The sequence below is a fragment of the Mesoplodon bidens genome (assembly GCF_964165515.1).
Source record: "Mesoplodon bidens genome assembly, chromosome: 15".
Lineage (NCBI taxonomy): Eukaryota > Metazoa > Chordata > Mammalia > Artiodactyla > Ziphiidae > Mesoplodon > Mesoplodon bidens.
Genome location: NC_138171.1, coordinates 83,418,010 through 83,437,502, shown reverse-complemented (window position 1 = coordinate 83,437,502; position 19,493 = coordinate 83,418,010). Strand labels below are relative to the sequence as shown.

The 19,493-nt window shown below is 45.1% G+C and overlaps 1 protein-coding gene across 2 annotated transcripts in view; it reads left to right on the top strand.

Annotated features, from left to right (window-relative positions):
- Window positions 1-19,493, top strand: part of CYTH3 (cytohesin 3) — a 92,350-nt gene that overhangs the window by 54,501 nt on the left and 18,356 nt on the right. For both annotated transcript variants that reach the window (XM_081256675.1, XM_081256674.1), the window contains exons 2-4: window positions 11,253-11,335; window positions 13,586-13,650; window positions 14,108-14,174. In XM_081256675.1, coding sequence (XP_081112801.1) covers window positions 11,253-11,335; window positions 13,586-13,650; window positions 14,108-14,174 — 215 coding nt within the window. The remainder of the gene's footprint in view (window positions 1-11,252; window positions 11,336-13,585; window positions 13,651-14,107; window positions 14,175-19,493) is intronic.

Here is a 19,493-nt window from a genome sequence, read left to right as displayed (position 1 = left end):
TCATTGCATTTTTAAAATGACTTTCTTTTCTGTTATTTTCTCCTTTGGGTTTTAAACTATTATTTTTCTAATTTTTTAAAGGTGAATGCTTTGCTTATTTTCAGCTTAATTCTTTCCTAAAATAAGCATTTTAGGTTGTGAGTTTCTAAGGATTGTTTTAGCTGGAGCATACAAGTATTGATACGCAGTTTTTCATCATCATTGTCTTCTCAGAATTTTCACATTTATATTATATCTTCTTTGACCAAGGAGTAATTTAGAATTGTGTTCCTTAATTTCCAAACAAATGGGTTTTTCTAATGACTGTTTTGTTATTGATTTCTAACGTAATTATCCTGTGCTCAGAGAATGTGGTCTTCATGATAGCATTGTTTCTATAAGAGTTCCACGGGAGACACAGGAAGCTGGCTGTGTCTGGGGCAGGAAGGGATAAAGTAATAGGGAATTGGGGTGCTGGACACAGCCCTGGAATGACTAGGGCACTGGGCTCTGGCCTGGTCTCCAGAATTGAGTCACTGATGGAGCTCCTCATAGGCGACCCCTGGAATCATTGAGAACCACGTGTATCTCCAGCGAGGAAAGGGGGTCCACAAGCCTGGATCCAGAAGGCACTCTGCTGCAGCACCGTCTGGATTCCTAGGAGCCTGGAGAATGAGCGCAAGAAGGCTGTTGAAGGATATCTTCTGCTTCCACATCCTCGCTGGCCAGCCAAGAAGCATTCTCTAAGAAAAGGCAGGACGAGGACCCCTGCTTCACTTCCCTCTGTGGAATCCTGGGTGGTGCATCCCATGGGTAGAGCCTAATTCATCTTCACAAGTCTAAACGTAAGAGAGTCTGGTGATACAATTTTGAGCTTTCGGTGGAGCAAAGCCAATTCATTGTATCCACCACACTGGTCCCGTGAGAGTTAGTAAGACTTTGTTGATGGACTGTATACAGTTGGTTTGCATAAATGTCCCCCATGCCCCCGAAAAGAATGCATATTGCACAGCTGCTGGGGGCAGTGATCTGATTGAATCTGTGTCTCCATCAGTTGTAAGATGCGTCATTATTTTATGTTCCATTAAGGGAAAAAAAAGCTGTCAATTAAACCAGACTTAATGATTTCTTCTCACTTAGAATTTTTTTACTTATACTGATGGGAAGAGTTCTTTAAACTTCTTTAAGCATTGATTTCTAAACAACGTTTACTAATTGTCCATACATATAGAAGGTAAAATATGAGCAAAATAAGTTGGTTAAGGTACCCCTAAAGCTTAGGACCAGAGCCTCGTTCTCTGCACAGAGCAGGTGTTTGCGTTTTTGACAGAAGCAGTACAAACAGCAGTGTCGTCCTCTCTGCTGCTCAAGGCCCAGGCACACAGCACTTCTAAAGGGCCCTCCTGTATCGTCTGGGAGGGGCGGGGTTCGAATTCTGCAGGTGTTCACGCTGAGACTTTATTGATCTTACTAGAGGGTACCAATGCAAGGTTTGAAGCAATAGTCAGCCTCATATTTCTTTATGAAATGGTTCTTAAGTTGAGTTTTTAGCAGAACCATCAAGGAGTAGCACGTTAGTAGTGCCCCTGGCAGTCATAAACGTACTCACAGATGTGAAGGCATTGACCTCTGAGACGTAAAGACGCACCTCTTAAAATTGATGAAGCATATTATGTCTACTAGTTCAGCTTGTTAATTGTATTAGTCAAATCTATAGCTTTTTTTTTTTTGCCTTTAGGAAGAGTCCATTTTTATGTGTACCTTGTCAATTTTTGCTTTATATGTTTTGAAGCTATTGTGTTAGATGCATATATGTTCAGACTTGTTAATTTTGTGATTAATGGAACAATGTCAGTATCTAGTGACTTTATCTTTAGTCTGTTTTGCCTGTGTTCATGTCACGGGACCAGTTTTCCTTTGGTATATCACTCCCTACCCTTCTGCCTTCAATTGTTATGTTCTTATATTTTAAATAAGCCTTGGGACTTCCCTGCTGGCATAGTGGTTAAGAATCCACCTCCCAGGGGGCTTCCCTGGTGGCACAGTGGTTGGGAGTCCGCCTGCCGATGCAGGAGGTACGGGTTCGTGTCCCGGTCCGGGAGGATCCTGCGTGCCGCGGGGCGGCTAGGCCCGTGGGCCATGGCCTCTGGGCCTGTGTGTCCGGAGCCTGTGCTCCGCGGTGGGAGAGGCCACAGCGGTGAGAGGCCCGTGTACCTCAAAAAAAAAGAACCCACCTCCCAATGCAGGAGAGACGGATTCGAGTCCTGGTCTGGGAAGATCCCACATGCCGCGGAGCAACTAAGCCCGTGCGCCACAACTACTGAGCCTGCACTCTAGAGCCCACGAGCCACAGCTACCGAGCCTGTGCACCACAACTATTGAAGCCCACGCACCTAGAGCCTGTGCTCTGCAACAAGAGAAGCCACTGCAATGAGAAGCCCATGCACCGCAACGAAGAGTAGCCCCCGCTCGCCACAGCTAGAGAAAGCCCGCGTGCAGCAATGAAGACCCAGCGCACCCAAAAATAAATAAATAAATAAGCCTCTTGTATCTAGAAAAATGGTACAGATGAACTTTTTTTGCAAAGCAGAAATAGAGTCACAGATGTAGAAAACAAAATTATGGTTACCAAGGTGGGTGGGATGAATTTGGAGATTGGGATTGACATATATACACTACTATATATAAGATAGATAACTAATGAGAACTTACTGTAGAGCACAGGGAACTCTACTCAGTGCTCTGTGGTGACCTAAACGGGAAGGGAATCTAAAAAAGATGGGATATATGTATATGTATAACTGATTCACTTCACTGTACAGCAGAAACTAACGCAACATTGTAAAGCAACTATACTCCAATAAAAATTAATTAAAAAAAACAAACCTAGGCCTGTTTGTCCTTAATTATGTTCAGCAGGCTACACAGCATAGAGATGTTCTATTTTTTAAAAGATGAGTCCATGGTCAAGTCAGTTAAGAATCCTCTTAGTTTAATACAATTAGTGTTGTTGGTGCTTCTTTTTTTTGGTTACAGATTTCATGGAATCTTTAACATATTAACATGTTTCATGATGTACTAAGAGGGGTGATATATAGTATGGTATTTGATTGTGGACCAAATCCATGTTTGTGGATTTAAACTTCAAAAATTGTACACTCACGTTTATAAAAGCATTGTTCACAGTAGCCGAAATTTAGAAACAACCCAAATAATCCATCAGCAGATGAATGGATAAGCAAAATGGTGGCTAAACATTACGGAATGTTATTCAGCCACAAAAAGGAATAAAATTCTGACACATCCTACAGTGTGGATGAACTTTGAAAACATTATGCTAAGTAAAATCAGCCAGACACAGAAGGACAAATATTGTATGATTCTACTTACATGATATACCTAGAACAGGCAAATTCAGAGAACTGTAAAGTATAAAGGAGGTTACTAGCCAGTGGTTAGGGCTTAGGGGTTGAGAATGGGAAATTACTGTTTAATGGTTACAAAGCTTCTGTTTGGGATGATGAGAAATTATGGAAATAGGCAGTGGTGATGGTTGCACAACATTGTGAATGTACTTAGTGCCACTGAACTGTACACTTAAGAATGATTAAAATGGTAAATTTTATGTTGTGTATATTTGGCTCAATAAAAAAGGTCAAAAAAATAAACCTCTTTTAAAGAGCATTTAGTTGGGTGTTTTTTCATTGTGCATTTTTTTTATGTCCGGGTTTTTAAACTTGGTCCTTTTTCCTGTTCATGTTCATTGTAAATGTATCAGTTACTTATGACCTCATAACAAAGTATTCCAAAGTAATTGGCTTAAAACAACAGTGGTTATTATTGCTCACATTTCTGGGAGTTGGCTGGCAGTTCATGGACCGCTCTTGTCTGGGTCCACCCACTCCCGTGGCTGCATGGAGATGGCAGGTCAGCCGGGGCTGAGTTGCCTCCCTGAGGTCCGCGGCCTCAGCCGAGGTGGCTGCAACAGCTGGGATGTCTTGGACTCTCCCTGCCAGTGGTCTCTTTCCACAGTAGGTTTCATTCAGAAGCTTGCTGACCCGGGCTTCTCCGGAGCACGGTTGGTCTTGGGGTTCCCAGACAGGAGGGGTGCGAGGCCTGGGTTCCGGGTCCTGCATGGTGTCCTCTGTGTCACCCTCTCTTGGGCAAAGGAAGTCCCTGAGCCTCCCACCTTCCTGATCGGAGGAATTGTGACTCTTTCTTCAGTCTTCCACAGTAAAAATCAATGTTTGGATTTTTTTTTCCTCCTACTCCCATATTTTGCATTTTGTATTTCTAATGGTTTTTCTTTTTAAAATTTCAGCTGTATTGAGATAGAATTGACACATCTAACAGTTTTTCTCTGTTTCTCTTTGTTGTTTTGGATTTTTTTCTCATTCCAATTTTTCTTCCTCTTTCTCAGTTTGGGCATTTTGAACTCCATTTCCATTCCTTTGCTGCTTAGCCTAGACATTTTAATATGGATTCTTAGCTTGCCAGGTCAAAGTTAATTATGCAGGCCCTCCTCCTCAGAACTCTAAGAACTTCAGAGCAAGTTATTTCTCTTCCCATTTCCATGCTCGTGTTGCTGGCTACTTTTTATTCTATGCGACATTATCATCCTGTGTAGTCACTTTTTCTTTAGGTTTCCTTCTGTAAATCTGTGCCCATGATTCCCTCTGGTGTCCCGCCCCTCCCATCTTGGGTCTTTTTTCGTGATTGAAGTTCATTCTTTCAGAATTTCCCTTAATGATGGTGTGCTGGTGGCCAACTCTTGAGTTTTTGTTTGTCTAAAGGGGTATTTCACCTAATCCAGAGAAGGCTGGGAAAAGCATGCGTGTCCCCGGACAAAGAAAGATCACGAAGGAGGATGAGGGGAAGTGACAGGAGGTGACTGCTGAGTGGTCCACGGGGGCCAGGACCTCCCTGTCCTGTAGAAAGCTGGCCTCTCAGAGCGCCTCTCTCCCCGGACAGGGGACAGGCACACTCTGTCCTTCCTTGTCCCTGGTAGAAAGGCTGCCTCTGCAGTTTGGTCGCAGTGCTTTAGCGATCTGGAGCCTCCACTGAGCTGGCCCCCAGTGTGGTTGACATACTGCTGGCCCTGTTAGCCATTTGGACTCAGCTTTATCACCTCACTGAAGGCATACAGTCCTTGGGTGGTGACCAGACCCAGAGGCACAGCTGCCGACGGCCACAGCCTGCCTTTATGTTCTTGGTATAACCATACTGCTTCGTAGTAGCTGGGAACTCATCCTGCTTTAACAGTTTAAGTCACCGGTTTTTGTAGTGTGCCAGGTGGGTATTATTTGTTTGGGTTAAACCACACTCCAGTACAGAGTTCCCATTTAGTGAATTAAGGGGACCAGAGGCCAAGTCCATGCTTTCCCAGCATTCTTAGTGTCCTATGGCATTGACCAAGACTTTGAAAAATACCATACAATAACAAAAAAGTTAGTATTGATTAGTAATCAAGGTAAAATTAAGGTTAAGTGACATCAGTTTCCATTAGGACTAGGTACCAAAAATATGCAGTTGTGAGTCATGTGCATGTGATTGTTTGAAACCCTGTTTTATCACCTATTGTCAAATTTGTTAAATTATCACATTTGACATTTAGTGACTAAAACAAGGTGAAGGTTTCTGGCCACAGTTCACATCTGTGGAACATTATCTTCCCCTAGGAGAACTGCTGATTAACTTTATAGAAGATCGTGTGTGTGTGTGTGTGTGTGTGTGTGTGTGCGTGTGCGCGTGTGTGTAAAATTTGTAAGGGAGTCATTTGATATTTATAGCAGTGAACCAAATTACAGCTTCTTGGTGGATTGGAATCTGTTAGGTAAATAGATTATTAATATAATTTGAAAATTAGAAAACACTCTGAGATAACATACCATTTGCTTATGCTTTGATGTCAGTATGTATGATAATCTCCCTTTTTCCATTGATTCTGATTTGCAAAATTTTCTGCATTTTGAAATCACTGAAGTGGAGGATTCATCTTATATTTGATGGGATCTTACATTTCATTAAACATCATAAAGTAATGATTCTCAGTTTCTTACTAATATATTTTTTGCATGCTTTATCTTAGTGGTTTATTTTAGTTTTTAAGTAGTAGTGCTTTTTAGATATTATATACCTTTATCAGTCTACTATCAAATAATATCACACCACTTCACATCCAGGGTAAGAACCTTGTAACAGTGTACTTTCATTTCTCCCCTCCTAGCCTTTGTGCTCTTTTACTTTTATGTGTGTTATCAACCCAACACACTTTTTGTTATTTTTGCTTTGAACAGTAGCAGTAAATCTTCTAAAGAGATTCACATCATGAGGGGAAAGTGTTTACTCACATAGTTACCATTTACAGTATTTTCCATTCTTCCGTGTAGATACAGACTTTCATCTGGTATCTCTCCACCCCCCCACCCCACCCCAGGGCTTTAAAAAATATATATAAATTTATTTATTTTCGGCTGCACTGGGTCTTTGTTGCTGCGTGCAGGCTTTCTCTAGTTGCGGCGAGCGGGGGCTACTCTTGGTTGTGGTGCATGGGCTTCTCATTGCAGTGGCTTCTCTTGTTGCGGAGCACGGGCTCTTGGCACGGGGTCTCAGTAGTCATGGGTTGAAGGCTCTAGAGCACAGGCTCAGTAGTTGTGGCACATGGGCTTAATTGCTTCACGGCATGTGGGATCTTCCTGGACCAGGGCTCGAACCTGTGTCCCCTGCATTGGCAGGTGGATTGCTAACCCCTGCGCCACCAGGGAAGTCCCCACCCCAGGACTTTTAAACATTTCTTATAGTACAGATCAACTAGTGATGAATTCTTTCAAGTTTTTAATGTCTGAAAATGATTTTGTTTCACCTTCCTTTTTGAAAGATACCTGGCAGGGTGTAGAACTGTGTCCGTTGTTTTAGTCATTTCAGACAGGAGGGTAAATCTATCCATGTTACTTCGTCTTGGCTGAAAGCAGAACTTCCCACCTGAGTACTTTAATTAAATTCATACAAATCGTGAACCCCAAACAGACCTCCCACCCACAAGCCTCCATTTGTGGGAAACCAGTGCCTTCTTGAGAAAGGCAGGGGCCTGGGCTAAATTACACAAATTGCTTCTGATTCTTAATCTAAAACCTCTCTGGCAATACCTTTGTACTAAAATGGGGAATTTCTTGACATCTTTCCACATTGCTTTTCCCCTCTGAAAACATTTATATTTGTAGAAACCACACCTGCTGTGTTGCGGCTAACCCTCTCCGGTCATTCTGCAGATGAGAAACGGGCCCCAAGTGGTGAGGCTTAAGCAAGGCCCTTATCTCTGGAGAATCAGGAAGACCATGATCAGCTGCAGTGATTGCACTGCATTTCACCAGCAGGTTCCAGTTAACTTGCTTTTTAAAGAAAAGCTTTTATTGAGGTTGGAAGGAAATTTCTCATTGTATGCCCTTTTGTATGTTTTCAGAGAGAGAGAGTATGTATGTGTGTAATAACCATATCCATGTATAACTTTTTCAATTAAGAAAAATAAACCACTGGATTTCTTAGGAGAAAAAATAAATCAGCTGTAGACTTTCGTTTCATCTTACCTAACAATGTCAAGGTCACAAAATGTAGATGATAAAGTGAACTGAACCTTATTTTTGCCTTCATTGGGAGCAGACTGACTGCTGAGTTGTGGGAAAGGTCTTGATAATTAAGAACACCTTCTCTGAACATGGCTTATCTTCCCATTTTTTTCCTATGGCACTTGCATGCGTGAAATTATCTGTGTGTGAGAGGATTATGTGGCTGCAAAGTTATTTTGAAGGCAGAGAAATGATGATAGAGTTTCACTGAATACCAGCAAAATGCTGGTATTCACCGTACATTCAGGGTGTTAAAAGAAATAGTAGGACATCAAGATATTTAAGTGACAGCTGTACAGAGATTGGTCCTGAGTATTTCATTCTATACTTGTATTCTTTTTATTTATTCTTTTAAATGTGCCAGGAAACATTCCATTATTTTTCATTAATACTTTAGCCAAATACCCTGAAAAGGTGCTACTGGCCAGTTATACTTGAAACTTTTTTTTTAACTTATGAAAAATTCCAGGACTTCCCTGGTGGCGCAGTGGTTAAGAATCTGCCTGCCACTGCAGGGGACACGGGTTCGAGCCCTGGTCCAGGAAGATTCCACATGCCGTGGAGCAACTAAGCCCGTGTGCCACAACTACTGAAGCCCATGCGCCTAGAGCCCGTGCTCCACAACAAGAGAAGCCACTGCAATGAGAAGCCCCCGCACGACAACAAGTAGCCCCCGCTCAACGCAACTAGAGAAAAGCTCGTGCACAGCAACGAAGACCCAATTCAGCAATCAATCAATCAATCAATCAATCAATTCCAAACCCTTAGAGTATAAAATAGGTAATGAATGCCTATATATCCATCAAATAGATTTAACACTTACCATTTTGCTTGATTAATTTTTTGCTGAACTATTTCAAAGTAAAGTCCAGATGTAATAATATTACAGCTCCTAAATTCTACAGTATGAATAAAGACTTTTTTTTTTTTAACGTAATCACAATATCGTTATCCCACCTTACAGAATTTGTCTTTCTTTTAGACATGCAAATTCTGGTCAGAATTATGGGTAAAGTAAATGGTCAGTACTTTAACTCTTTAGGGCCTTAAAGAGATAGGAAAAGATGGGCATTACTGAGAGAACATCAAGGAAATACATTAAAGATCATGATTCTTGAGTTGAATCATTCTGATGTTTAGATTCACTTAAAATGTACCTTCACTGTTATCAGCCAACCCTACTCATCATCAGGGTTGGAGGGGAGAAAACTGGAGGTGGGTTTTCTTAAACCAAAGTCTGTTGATGATTGAACTAGAGTGGCACCCTTTCAGACTCTTGTTTTCATATAGCTACATAGGAGAACTCAGCAGAACATTTTTTTTTTTTTTTTTAATGAGGCCCCTTTTGGGAGCCCAGTCCACACTGGACAGACTCGGACTTTGGGTGCATTTATTTTTTTGTAACAGGATAGTGTCAACCAACTGGTTAGTTTTTGATTTCTCTCTATATTACAGTAAGGTGCTTACTTGCTGGTAAAAGTAATTCCTTGGGAAGTTCAAGAATTGCACACTTGCTTCTTTATTTTACTGTGGCATTTGACATTGTTGGGTTTTTCCCTCTTGAAATTCTCTCCTCTCTTGGTTTTGGATGCATGATTCTCTGCTGGTTCTCACATTTTCTCTTGATCTGGGTCTCCCCACCCCACCCCACCCCATGCATGAATAAGAAGCCTCTGGAAGCCACTAGCAGCAGCTTTACGGTGAAGCTGACACTTTGGACTGTAGAATGGAAAGAGCGGGTCCCTGATGACACTCTGGGGCTGCTGGGCCCGCCCGTAGCGTACTCTGGGACCTTGTGGATCTTTGGGTTTATCCTACTTGGAATTCAAGCACCTGGGATGTGTATATTCATGTCTTTTATCAAATATGGAACATTTTAGCCAGTACTTCTTCAAATATTCTTTCTCTGTCACCAGGGAAAATCATTAGACGTCTCTTGGCTTCAGTTTCCTCAGTTATAAAATTAGGATAATAATGGCTGCTCTTGAAGTTATTTGGTGGTGGCAGGGGTGGGTGTTTGGTGGTGTGGTATAATTTCCTACTCTGAATTTATAAACACATTTTCTATTTTTCTTCCTAAGAAATTGTGTAATATTTATTGCCTTTTGAATTTAAGCCTTTATTCTACTTGGAACGGATTAGAAATACGATGATAACCAGGAACTCAATTTCATTTTTTTACATGGAGATAACTGATGCAGCACGTAACATACCTAGAAGAGTCTGCCCTCTCTCTCTGAGCTGCAATGTCAGTTGTGTTGTAAATCAAGTTTCTGTGAGTCTGTGTGTATTTTTCTGGCTACTGTCTTCTGGTTCATCAGTCCGTTTGTCTGTCCCTGCACCACGATCACGTTATCTTAATTTGTTTGTAGAAGCTCTACATGTTCTCTTGCTATTTACTCAGATTCTTAATCTTTTGTTTCTTTAAACAGATGAATGAAATAGAAATTAAACACACGGTAGAGGATTATTAAAAGCTGTTTCTCTGAAAAGTTTAATGAGATAAAAGCCAATTCTAGCACAAGGAAAAGAGAATGTAAACATAGTAGGAATGGAAAATACTGCAGAGGTTAATCATTAATGCGAGGATATTATGAACAACCCTGTCAATTAAAATTAAATGTCCGTGTACCAGCCAACCTTTCCCCACTGCATTGACGTTCCCTAATAGCATTCTGAAATGTATTTCCTCACAAGCCAACCTTCTCAGAAAGAACCACTATCAAGAATGTGGTGTTGAGGGACTTCCCTGGTGGTGCAGTGGTTGAGAGTCCGCCTGCCGATGCAGGGGACACGGGTTCATGCCCCGGTCCAGGAAGATCCTACATGCCGTGGAGCGGCTAGGCCCGTGAGCCATGACCGCTGAGCCTGCGCGTCCTGGAGCCTGTGCTCCGCAACGGGAGAGGCCACAGCAGTGAGAGGCCCGCGTACCGCAAAAAAAAAAAAAAAAAAAAAAAGAATGTGGTGTTGAGGGACTTCCCTGGTGACGCAGTGGTTAAGGATCCACTTGCCAATGCAGGGGACGTGGGTTTGATCCCTGGTCAGGGAACTAAGATCCCACATGCCGCAGAGCAACTAAGCCTGCGTGCCACAACTAGCGAGCCCGTATGCCACAACTACAGAGCCCACATGCTCTGGAGCCCACACGCCACAACTAAGATCCAACGCAGCCAAAAGTAAATAAATATTAAAAAAAAAACCCTGCCATTAAAAAAAAAAGGAATGTGGTGTTGATCATTTCTGTGCATTTATTTATGCTCTGCGTATGTATATGTCACCCCTCTGTGGAAGATGTCACCTACAGTGTATGTCTTCAGCCTGCTTTTATCTTCTTTTCATTTGTGGGTTTCATCTGTGTTGGAAGACTGAGTTCAGCCATTGTTAATTGTGTGGGATTCTGTTTCATAAATATACCACAGTTTATTCATTTTCTTATTAGTGGAAACTTAGGTTGTTTTTTTATTAAAACAATGCTGCTACGAATATCTTACGTGTGGTCTGTAAGTGAGGGTTCCTTGGGATAATACATACCTACACACAGAATTGCTGGCTTGTACATATGCCCATCTTCAGCCTCACCAGAAGTTGGCAAATTGTTCTTTGGAGTAGCTGTTGTTTACTTGTTTAACTTGATTTTTTTTTTTCTTTCAGTGCCTGAAGACCTCTCATTAGAAGAGAGAGAAGAACTTTTAGACATTCGTCGAAGAAAAAAAGAACTTATTGATGACATTGAGGTAAAAAAATGTCTTTTAGTTTTTGCTCTTAGGTAAAATTGTAAATCAGGTCATTTGCAGAGACGTGGATGGACCTAGATACCGTCATACAGAGTGAAGTAAGTCAGAAAGAGAAAAACAAATATCGTATATTAACGCATGTATGTGGAATCTAGAAAAATGGTACAGGTGATCTTATGGGCAAAGCAGAAATAGAGACACAGACGTAGAGAACAAACATTTGGATACCAAGGGGGGAAGGGCGGGGGGTTGAATGAATTGGGAAATTGGGATTGACGTATATACACTACTGTAAAACAGATAGCCTACTGTATAGCACAGGGAGCTCTACTTGGTGCTCTGTGGTGACCTAAATGGGAAGGAAGTCCAAAAAAGAGGGGATATATGTATATGTATGGCTGACTCACTTTGATGTACAGCAGAAGCTGACATAGCAGTATAAAGCAACTATACTCCAATTAACAAAAAAAATGGATAAACAACAAGGTCCTACTGTAGAGCACAGGGAGCTATATTCAATATCCTGTGATAAACCAGAATGGAAAAGAAAATGAAAAAGAATATATATGTGTGTGTGTGTGTGTGTGTGTACGTGTACGTACGTACCTGAATCACTTTGCTGTACAGCAGAAATTAACACAACATTGTAAATCGACTATACTTCAATAAATTTTTTAAACATTGTACATCAAGTAGCTTCATGAAAATGTAAAAACGTGGGTATTTAGTCTGCGTTTCTCCGGACCATACGGAGAGGCAGAGTGTGAGAGTCACCCAGGCTGGTGAAGCGGAGCTCGTGCTCACGGGGCGGCGTGGACTCACCGGAAGAGCAGTCATGCCTGGAGTCACGGGCGAGCGACGTGTGACTCCGCAGTCACGAAGGGTGTCTTCACACAGCAGTGGCGCCTGCACACGTGCTGCTCCCGGAAGTCTGTGGCGAGGCCCCGCTTCGTCTGCCAGGGTCCCTGGCATGCTGCCTGGCACATTGTTGGCACTCAGGTGTCTTTTGAATAATGGACTAAACATGTATTGAGTTCTGGCTGTGCACCGAGCACCTACTAGCGGGTGGGAGTGGAGTGACGGACAGAACACAGGTAGCCACCCGTGCACCTTCCACACGTGTGTGCTCCGAGGACAGGGTGGAGGGGTCCCATGGGAGACCCAGAGGAGTCAAGCTACCGTCTCCGAGTCGGAGCGTCTGTAATAGCTGCAGGAACGATGCAGAGCGGCAGTGCTCGCGGCTCCCGTCCGGGGCTTCCTCGGGAAATCGGCTGCACGTGTGGCTGCTCCCTGGGAAGCTTCCTAACCGCTGTCCCGCCGAAGTCAGTGCGGCCTCCCCGGCCACTTGCTGCGGAACCGAGCCGTGTCCAGACAGTAGCTCCTTTCTAGGGGCTCACCGTTTGAGCCCAAAGTTTCTTAGCACCTGAGATCATAGGGTCTGAATAAAAATCTCTTTGTATTTGAGAGATAATTCATGAAACTTTTTCTTCTAAGGTTACCTGTCATTCTCAGAAAAATCAGATAACCCAGAACGCGTGCTTTGGTTGAAGAATAAGAACATATTGTAAGGCTAACGTTCCGATTTGGGTGTTAGTAATAATAGTGCCCATGGAGCCCTGTGTAGCTCCAACGACCTCACTTCTGAGTTGAGGACGCCGAGGCCCAGGAGGTCAGAGCTGTCTCAGCCAGTACGTGGTGGGGAGTCCGTCCCTGCTGGGGTCCTTGGCCTGTCTGAGGGCCCCAGGCAAGATCGTTGTCACCTCCTGGGCTCTGTCCACGGTGCCTCGTCTCATGTAAAGTGAGACGGTGGTTGGAGGCCCAATACTGACCTGAGTTTAAGCCTCGCCCCAGGTCTTCCCAAGAAGTCAGGTGCCGGCGAAGGCAGGTGGGCGTGTGTGGGTGACGTATGACGGGACTCATTGCTTTCCTTTTGCTGTTTGTATCTTTTTACACCTGTGATGTTCTCCCCAGGGTCCCTTCTTGAGTTTACACACAAACACTCCAGGATCTTTCCACAGGACCCCTCTGCCTTCGTTCTGATGGGAGGTGGACAGACAGTAATTTTGTTTGCTCATGAGTCAGGGTGGCTCTGACTACGAGACTCTCTGTGTCCATAAGCAGTGCTGGTTTCCCCATACCTGTGATGTCCCGATGAGACCTGAGGGGACCTTGCACCTGGGGGGCTAAAAGGTCTCTGAAGGTGGAGGCCCCCTCTCTCACCCCCACAACGCTTTCTTTCTTTCTCAACAGAGGCTGAAATATGAAATCGCGGAAGTGATGACGGAGATCGACAACCTCACGTCTGTGGAGGAGAGGTGAGCAGCTGTGGCTGCACCTTCAGGTCACCCTCCAGCCGAGCTTGTGACGCTGTGGTGGCCATGGCGGAGCGGGCTTTGGGGCTGGGCGGGTGGGAGCCTGTCGGGGCCTCTGGTCCTCCTTCTCTGCCCCCTCACCTTCCCTGCTTCTCCCCTCCCCACGTGGTCCAGTTCACCATCAGGCCTTGTAGTTGAGGAAGCCGCACAGGCCCCTCAGAACACCCTGCCCAGACATGACCTTTCTGTGTAACAAGAAGCTCTGCTTTTGCTGAACAAGTTAGCAACTGTGAAACAAAAGAGCTGCAGTGGCCGTACCTCTGCTGCTTCCACCTGGGCAGGGGGGCCTGGGGGCCTGTGCCCTTTCCTTTCCCGAGTGGTCCTCTTGGGAGGGGACGTGAGCTCCCGGTGCTTTGTGCAAACGTCCAGTAACGACTTCTTAATTCGTTCAAACGCACAGCAAAACTACTCAGAGGAACAAGCAGATAGCCATGGGAAGGAAGAAATTCAACATGGATCCCAAAAAGGTAAGAGGACATCTTCAGTTTTCTGGCCTGTGAGAGACGGATGGATGGATGGATTCATCGATTTTAAAGACGTGCTCCCTCGTGGACAAGGGTGGGCGGATACCTCGTAAAGACACTGCGTTGATGTTCAGTTTTACCACAAAGGGGGCTGCTGATGAGCGGGGGCAGCAGAAGTCCCTGGACCAGAAGGCCTTTCTTTGGGAAGTTCCGAGTTGGGGCTGGCCTCACAGGAGCTGCCCGACGCTCAGTCAGGCCCCTTGGTTCCCCCAGGCCGAGCTTTTTGCTGGCCCTCAGGAGCCCCAGGCCAGGGAGTCACATGGCCCATCGGGGCAGAGGTGGTAGATTTTATGGTCTAGGGGGTTAAAAGGTTCAAGGGAGAGGTCTTCCTTCCTTTCATTTACCTTAAAAAGAAGACATCTGTCTGAAAGACCAAGCGACTCCAAATTTAAGCCAATATCTTGGTCTTTCCTCAAGTTGGATTTTCTAGGAAATCACCCCCCAAGAAATGAAACCTGCAACATGTAGCATCTTGTTTTTGAGATCTGAGCTAAAGGACCTATTAGCTGAACCTATAAAGCTTTGTGGAACACATGGCTCAGCGTAACATCATTTTGGTTTTGAGAAGAGTGGACCTGATCAGCCACTAAGGTTATGGTCTAGGACAGGAGAGGAGAGACGTGTCCACAGAGAGGTGGCCTCAGGCCCTCCCTGCCGGTGACTTCATTCCTCACTGGTCTTTTTTTGTTGTTGTTTGGTTGGTTGGTTGCACCAGATCTTAGTTGCGGCAGGTGGGCTCCTTAGTTGTGGCATGCGAACTCTTAGTTGCGGCATGCATGTGGGATCTAGTTCCCTGATCAGGGATCGAACCCTGGTTCGATCGGGCCTCCTGCATTGGGAGTGTGGAGTCTTATCCACTGCCCCACCAGGGAAGTCCCCTCACTGGTCTTTAATTGGCGTTCACTTCTAACGTCTTCCTTGTTTTTCCTGGCATCTCTGTACTAATGACTTAATTATTTGTTCATTCGGCAAATGTTTGCTGATGGCTGGAATTACACTGCACAAGATCTCAAATCTGTAAATTTACATCTGTAGGTACAAGCACGGTTGCAGATGTTATTTAAAGATATACGTACCACTTTCCCTATTCAAGGTTTGCACATTTGGGTTTTGTCAAGTTATTAGCAGGGCTGCAGCACAAGAGGGTCTCTGTTTAACTCGGGTACTCTGGCCACTGTGCAAGTTTTCCTGTTGCTTCCTAATTCTCTGCTTACAGGGTATAAATCAACCCCAGATTGTCAGTGAGAACAATTCAAATTGTGAACTTGGTAATGATTTGATACTTGGGATTAGTAACAGTCTTTTTTTTTTTTTTTTTTTTAGAAGTTGAGTTTATAGAGTAGAATTATCAGCAGATGTAATAAGCATTGGAAGCATCTCAGGAGAGAGACGGTCTAACAAGAGGAAGTTTTAAAAACTGGGCCTTAAATTTTCAAGTGCAGCGCAGGGTAGCACGCCGTTCAGTTCGCGGAGAGATTCAGATCTTCTCTCGAAACAGACAAATAAGTACTTGCATTGAGTGGTGCCTGAAGTCCCCACCATCAGGGTCTTGCCTCTTGTCTTATTTTACATACACTGTGCGTCAGATTTACAATAATAACGGCTACCGTTTATTGAGAAGTAACTCTGTCAGGAGCTGTGCTAAGGAAGCACATGGCCTGGCAGACTTTAGTCCCTACGACGACCTCCTGAGGTTGGTTCCTGTGTTACTCCTGTGTCACACTTGGGGAGCGGCCAAGGAGCACAGAACCCGACGCTGAGACTCATGCCTGTAACTGTGGTGCTTCCTGGGCTCTGGCAGACTCTGGGGTTGGTTCGTAGGTGGCCTTGAGCCCAGCCTAGGCGGCCCAGGCCCCTGGCCAGCCCTGTGGTATCTGCTGACCCGTCTTGGACATGGGCGTTTCATCTGCTGTGCCTGGGCTGCGGCGCATTGCACCACAGGCTTCGTCTTGTGTTACTATTCACCTAAAAGAGTTTTTGAAATATTAATCCTTGGTTCCATTTGACAACTTACTTGTAATTACGTTGTGCGATAAAAGCACTTGACACATTTAGTCTGCATGTTTGCTTTTTCTGGGAATAATTATCAAAATTCTCTGGTTTTGTAGACTTGGTTTTCAGCACTTGCAGTCAACGCCAGCCGCCATAACAAAATACTGTACACTGGGTGCCTTAAGCCACAGATTAATTTTGCTCACAGTTCTGGAGGCTGGACGTCCAAGATTATGGTGAGGTTCTGGTGAGGACCCTCTCCCTGGCTTGCAGACGGCTGTCCAGGAGCTGTGTCCTCACATGGCAGGGAGGGGGCAGGCTCGCCGGCATCTCTGCTTATAAGGACACTGATCCCATCAGCCCAGGGCTCTGCCCAGATGACCTCATCGAACCCAGATCACCTCCCAGAGGGCCCACCTCCTGATACCATCACATTGGGGATTAGGACTTCAGTGTAGGCATTTTCAGGGGACACATGCGTTCAGTCTGTAACAGCACTGGATGATCTCACAATTCAAACTTGTATCTCCGCTGTGGCCCAGGCCCCTATTAGACCACGTGATGTTGTGAAACGCGAGGCTCTTGTCACAGTGGATTTGTTCTTTCAGGCCAGGAGGAGGATTTAAGTCCCAGAGCGCTAACACACTGAGCAAGAAGCTTTGGCTTGTTTGGGTACGTGGATACCCAGGAGTAGCACTTGGGTTTATAAATACAGAAGAGAGACGGTTTATGAGATCAAGGAAGTTGAAAACACTCGGCAGACTCTCGCTTTTATTCCCAACTTCCTAGAAGTGCCTTTAAAAACATAATACATAAATGTGCAACAAGCAGGAGTGGACTCGGTGGCCTAGCAGTTGAGGAATCCCTTAAAGACACAAGAAGAATTGCCCAAAGCACAAGGAAGGGAGAGGAGGCTGTAGGAAAGGGAGCAGCATCAGGGCTACCGCCTGCTCAGAGGCAGGTGTGGGTGTCGGGCCATCGTGAGGGTGGGCATCAGACCCTTCCCCTCGTGTCGAGCAGTGGAGTGTGCCCCCAGGTGGGAGAAGCCGGAGGGGCGCTTAGTCCGTGAAAAGGGGGCCACATCTTTGGGGGCTGCCATCACTAAGGGGGAAACACCCACTGACGGAGACCAGCTGCCGAGCCCTCACCCCCACCCCGCCTGCGTAACCCGCCCCTCTGCTAAATCCCTGGAGGCAGCCGCCATGAAAGTGGGAAACAGACTGTGTTCCAGCTCCCAGAGCATCCTCCATGCAAATTTGAACAGCCAACCAGGAACCAGCGAAGTGGGAGGAAACGGACACCACGAAAGAGACATGGACTCAACCAACAGAAATGAACTGGCTCTGGAGGAAGTAGACCTCATAGAAACAACAGAAGGAAACATTAAAAGTCGGATATTCATATGCATGTGTTTGTATTTTATATAAATCTCATCAAAGAGACGTGATAGGACGTTGCTTCTTCATGATACAGAAGTGGGGAGTTGGGGGAAAGATCCTTGGAAGTGAAAACAGCATCAGGTGAAAACCTAAGGGCTGGGCTGGGACCCACAGAGGACCCGGCTGCAGATTGATTCATGAGCCGAAGGTGGACCTGGGTGATTCTCGCCGTAGCTGCACGCGGAACTGCAAGGGGACGTGGATGACAGGCCCGACAGCTCAAAGGTGGCTTAATAGAAGTCCCCAAAGGAGAGAAAAGAAAATGGAGTGGGGACTTCCCTGGTGGCACAGTGGTTAGGAATCCGCCTGCCAGGGCTTCCCTGGTGGCGCAGTGGTTGAGAATCTGCCTGCCAATGCAGGGGACACGGGTTCGATCCCTGGTCTGGGAAGATCCCACATGCCGCGGAGCAACTAAGCTCGTGTGCCACAACTACTGAGCCTGTGCTCTAGAGCCCGTGAGCCACAACTACTGAGCCCGCGTGCTGCAACTACTGAAGCCCGTGCGCCTAGAGCCCGTGCTCCACAATGAGAGAAGCCACTGCAATGAGAAGCCCGCACACTGCAATGAAGAGTAGCCCCCGCTCGCCGCAACTAGAGAAAGCCCGCGGGCAGCAATGAAGACCCAACATAGCCAAAAATAAAAAAAAAAAAAAAAAGAATCCGCCTGCCAATGCAGGGGACATGGGTTCGAGCCCTGGTCCGGGAAGATCCCACATGCTGCGAAGCAACTAAGCCTGTGAGCCACAACTATTGAGCCTGCGCTCTAGAGCCCCTGAGCCACAACTACTGAGCCTGTGAGCCACAACTACTGAGCCCGTGTGCCACAACTACTGAGGCCCGTGTGCCTAGAGCCCGTGCTCTGCAACAAGAGCAGCCCCCACAATGAGAAGCCCGCGCACCGCAACCAAGAGTAGCCCCCGCTCGCCGCAACTAGAGAAAGCCCGTGTGCAGCAACAAAGGCCCAAGGCAGCCAAATAAATAAATTTAAAAAATAATAGTAAAAAAAAAAATTTTAAAAACCTTAAAAAAAAAAGAAACTGGAGTGGAGGAAATATTTCAAAAAAATATTGGAATATTTCAGAACTAGATTAAGATCAACTCCTCAAATTCAAAGGGTTCACCAAATGCTAAGCAGGATACATTTCTTAAAAGACCTATATGCATAGATATATTGAGTAAGATATCAGGAAACCTGTGGATTAGGAGAAGTGTACGAAATTTCCAGGAAGGAAAGAGCAGATTCTCTACGAAGAAACAAAATCACAGCAAGCTCGTCATCAGCAGCACCGAGTCAAGGGAAATCATGTTTTCTGAAGTCTGGGGAAAAGTGATTTAAATTAACCACTAAGACCTTCTCTGAGTGCCAGAAATGGAGTAGTTGGAGTAGTACGTCTCTGATCCAGAGGTGAGCCCAAGGGCGAGATGCGGGGTTGAAAAAAAGAGGAGCAGAGAGACCAGAAGCACTTACAGTTAAGTCTACAGAGTGATCGTTGTAAGAATACTTTTAAAAGTTAGGTCCCAGGTTATCTCAATATGTAAGTAGCAAGAAGGAAAGGAAGGAAATTAAAAGCTGGCTAAGGTTTTCTGGATGTTGGTAGGTGAATATAAGTTTAAAAATTTGTTAAAATTAAGAGTCGCCACTAAAAATAGCAATCACATAGGACTTCTGAATTATTAGTGTTTACCTAATGTATTCGTTTTCTAGGGCTGCCGTCACAAACTGCCACAACCTTGGTGGCTTCAGTCAACGGAAACTCATTCTCTCTCAGTTCGGGAGCCCGGGAGCCCGGGAGCCCGGAATCCAGGTGTGGGTGGGGCCTGTTCCTTCCCG